The sequence below is a fragment of the Orycteropus afer genome, unplaced genomic scaffold (assembly GCF_000298275.1).
Source record: "Orycteropus afer afer isolate SDZICR_OR568_19922 unplaced genomic scaffold, OryAfe1.0 scaffold00748, whole genome shotgun sequence".
In the NCBI taxonomy this organism is placed as follows: Eukaryota; Metazoa; Chordata; class Mammalia; order Tubulidentata; family Orycteropodidae; genus Orycteropus; species Orycteropus afer.
The window spans coordinates 290,120-294,629 of NW_006922335.1; the positions used below are offsets into that span (position 1 = coordinate 290,120).

The following is a 4,510-nucleotide window of genomic DNA, read 5'->3' on the forward strand; positions in this document are numbered from 1 at the left end:
GGATATAATCAAGGTCATATTTTGGATCTCATGGACTTGTTTTAATTGTCTTCAGCTTCAACTTGAACTTGCATATAAGCAGCTGATGGTCTGTTCCACAGTCAGCTCCTGGCCTTCTTTTGGCTGAAGATATTGAGCTTCTCCAGCACTTCTTTCCACAGATGTAGTCATTCTGATTCCTGTGTACTCCATCTGGCAAAGTGCACATGTATAGCTGCCATTTATGTTGTTGAAAAGAGGTATTTGTAATGAATAAGTTGATGTCTTGCAAAATTCTATCATGCGATCTCCAACATCATTTCTATCACCAAGGCCATATTTTCCAGTTATTGGTGATTCTTCTTTGTTTCTAGCTTTTGCATTCCCATCACCAGTAATAATCAAAACATTTTGAATGCATGATTGGACAATTTCAGCCTGCAAAAGTTAGTAAAATCTTCAATTTCTTTGTCTTTGGCTTTGGTAGTTGGTGGGTAAATTTGAATAATAGTCCTATTAACTAGTCTTCCTAGTAGGTATATAGATATTATCCTATCACTGACAGTATTGTATTTCAGGATATATCTTGAAACATTTTTAGTGACAATGAATGCCACAACATTCCTCTTCAATTTGTCATTCCTGACATAGTAGGTCATATGTTTGTCTGATTCAAAATGGCCAGAACCAGTCCATTTCAGGGATATCAATTTTTCTGTGTTGCATTTCATTCCTCTACTCTGAGGAGGCAACTCTTGCCCACTATTTTTAGTGCCTTCTGACCTGAGGGAGCTCATCTTCTGGCACTATATCAGACAATGTTTCAGGGCTAATCATCACGTTTTCCAGTAATATGTCAGACAGTGTTTCACTGCTATTCAAAATGTTTTCATTGGCCAATACTTTGAACTAGATGGCCTCTTTCTTCTTCTGAGTCTGTCATAGTCTGGAAGTGCCACTGAAATCTGTCCACCATGGGTGACCCCACTGGTATTTGAAAGATTGGTGGCATAACCTCCAGCCTCATAGCAACATAGAAGACAACATGGTATAACAAACTGACAGAGGAGTGATGAAGGTATATATATATGTGTGTGTGTGTGTGTGTGTACGTATATGTATGTATGTATACATATGTGTGTATACATATGTGTGTGTGTGTATATATATGTAAGATGTCCTCCTAATACATTGAACATATTCAGTGATATTGCTCTTATAGACCAGAGAAGGAAACTCTAGGTCCTATGTCCTAGCGATTGTTCACTGCTAGAATTCTTGCCTTCCATGCCAGAGACTGAGGTTTGATTCTTGGTCAACGCACCTAATGCATAACCAGTATCTGCTTGTCAGTGGAGGCTTGCATGTTGCTATGATATTGAACAGGCTTCAGCAGAGCTACCAGAATAAGATGAACTAGGAAAAAAGGCCTGGGATTCTACTTCCAAAATCAGCAAGTGAAAGCCCTTATGGATCACAGTGGTCGGATCTGCAACCGATCGTGGGGATGGCCCTGGACCAGACAGCCTTTTGTTTTGTTGTACGTGGTGTGGTAGTTAAGATTATGTGTCAGCTTGGCTAGGCCTGGTTTTGAGTGGCTGGAAAGCTGGGTGTATTGATTTCCCACAATGAGACTGGCAACCAATTCCATGGTGGAATCTGCTGTGAGCAACTGATTAGCTGCCTTAGGGATGTGGTCTGCTTCCAATACATAAGGAGAAGCTTTGAGAAAGGTCTCTGAACTTTTTGGCACACTTGGATCCTGCATTTAGCTGACTCTTCATTCAGCAGCCTGCCATGTTGCTTGCTAATCTTGGGACTCTTTCTGGACTTAAACTAGTGGCCTGCCATGGTGCTTGATAATCGTGGGATTGTGTCCTTTTTCTTTTTGACCATGGGTTTATCAGCTTCAGCAGCCAGCAGCTTCCTGAGTAAGAGACACCTATAATGGGCCAGGAGCAAGAGGCAGAGCTGAAGCCCAAGGTCAAGGGGCCTTCACCCAGCCCCTCACACTGGCACTTTGAAGTCAGACTTCTAGCCTCCTAAAGTGTAAAGGAATAAATCCCTATTTGTTAAAGTCATCCACTTGTAGTATGTCTGTTAGAGCAGCACTTGAGGACCAAAACACATGGGGTCACCATGCCTAAGATGCTACTTGATGGCAGCTAACAATCAGCAAGCAAGTCATGATGCAAATGCAGAAAAAGATTTTAAAGTTTAAATGATAGCTTAGAATAATAAAATGACTCTTAGGCAAGCCATGGTGAAAACAGATCTATTGAACTTCCTGGACAGGAAGTCAGATCTAATCATAATCTGGACAGGGTGGAGAGGAGGGAAGGAGGGAGGAAGAGGATGGGAATGGTAAGGAGGAGGAGGAGGAAGAGGTCTCTGAGGACATTCTGCCTTTTCAGTAGAGCTGAGTGGTCAGCAGGCTCACCCCAAATCCACTGAGCACACTTCTTTAAGCCCCTCCAATAGTTGCAGCCATTCCTATCCAGTCACTTCTGCAATGTCCCTAAGGCTCCAAAGGATTTACTGGATTACCACTTGGGGTCACTCATCCCATGGTCACATTCTATGCCAGTTTATTTATGTGCCCTTTCTCCCTGGAGAAATTAGAAGCTGCCAGCTCAAAAGGAACGACTGTGCTCTGTATGCAGCAGGTGCCCAGGGTGAATTTGTTGAGCACATACTGAATGAAATTGCTTTTCTTATAGCCCTGGGCCTGGTTCTGGCCTAGAACTCCTAGGAGTCCAAAGAGGGTAGAAAAGGAATTACGTGGGATCATGTGGAGCCAACTGACAGCTGTGCTGCTATTTGTCTGCTCAATTCTCCAGTCTCCATTATAAATTCTGCTCTAGAGAAGACAGAAATACCTGCATGTCAGAGGGTCATGTGTACTACTTGAGTTTTTTTCAGATAATATTTAGACCTCAAAGACTGTATAAGGAAAATTCCTACTCTAGAAAAAAAAAAAAAAAGATGCTTATTTTAAGGGTGGATCCAAAACTTTGCAAGAAAAAGTCATATAGGAAGATGTCTTTTTAAGTGGAGGAGGTGGAGTTGATGTGATTGTAACTGGTATGAAAGGCTGATTGGAATATTTATTAATCCTAAAAACTTTGCAACAAATCAGAGACTATACACACATCCCAAGATGGGGATACACTCATTCAGTTGACACCATTCAATACCAGCTCCCAAGTGGGAGTGAATGGAGAATTGGCTCTTTACCAAAAATCCTCATTCACTCTGCTTTGCCATTCCCGCTAGCAGGTTCCACCCACCCTGGCCTTTGATATGCACTAGTCTGTCTGCATTGGCAGGTGAGGACCAGCTTCCTCCTCAGGAAGCATAGGTTGTGAGCCACACAGTGACTTATAAATGCTCAAAGCATCCAGAAGATTTCTCCAGGAGTTATTGTTTTCACTGGTTTTAGGCCCCTGCTTTCTCACACACACATTCACTTTCCCTCAAATTGAGTGGACTCATGTAGGATTGCTAGTCTTTTATATTGTCATGTGATGACATTAGAATCTACTCTTTGTATCAGCATTATTACTTAATCCAAAAAAAGGATAAAAGATAGTCTTTATGTTGAATAAATTTAAAATAAAAACCAAACCAAATGCACTGCCATGGAGTCAGATCCAACTCATAAGCGACCCCTCCTTGGGTTTCCGAGGCAGTATCACTACAAAAGTAGATTGCCCAACCTTCCTTCCAAGGAGTGGCTGGTGGGTTTTAACTGCCAACCTTCTGGTTAGCAGTCAAGTGCCTTAGGCACTACGCTACCAGAGCTCCTTAAATTTAAAACAGTGCCCTTATTTTTCTAATTTCATCATAAGCTGCTGACCTGTCCTTAGGAATCATGTCCCTAGAGTGAGCATTCCAAGATTAAACTTCCTTTCTAGGAATGTTGCTAGATGTGTTTGAAAATATTACAACTCTGGTTGACTTTTTTACAAATTTTAAGATGCTAAGTCTTAGAAACCTTAAGAATATGATTTAAAAAGGGATCAGGAAGTGATTGTGAAAATCACTGGGAGTCAAAGCGTTTCTAGGAATCTTTCTTTGGCAGGAAAAACACATGCTATCTAATGAAGAATTTGGTGAGCAAATCTGAACTTTGTTCTTTCTTTCTTCTCTACTCTAGGTACATGGCAATCATCCACCCCCTCCAGCCTCGGCTGTCGGCCACAGCCACCAAGGTGGTCATCTGTGTCATCTGGGTGCTGGCTTTCCTGCTGGCTTTCCCCCAGGGCTACTACTCAACTACAGAGACCATGCCCGACAGAGTTGTGTGCATGATCCAATGGCCTGAGCATCCCCACAAGATTTATGAGAAAGTGTGAGTAGTGATGACTCCCTGCTCTGAAGTCACTGTAGTGTGGGGTGCCTTCTGGTCATTCCTTGTTCATTCTTTCTTTCCATACTCCTTTACTGGTTAGGATTCAGTATTTCAATATGCATCAGTAAGGATTTCTCACATTCACCCTGATATTGAGTAGGTATGCTCATAGTAATT

The 4,510-nt window shown here is 42.0% G+C and overlaps 1 protein-coding gene across 1 annotated transcript in view; it reads left to right on the plus strand.

The window, feature by feature from the left end:
• Positions 1 to 4,510, plus strand: part of TACR1 (tachykinin receptor 1) — a 256,694-nt gene that overhangs the window by 132,640 nt on the left and 119,544 nt on the right. The window contains exon 2 of the mRNA XM_007957423.2: positions 4,139 to 4,333. Coding sequence (XP_007955614.1) covers positions 4,139 to 4,333 — 195 coding nt within the window. The remainder of the gene's footprint in view (positions 1 to 4,138; positions 4,334 to 4,510) is intronic.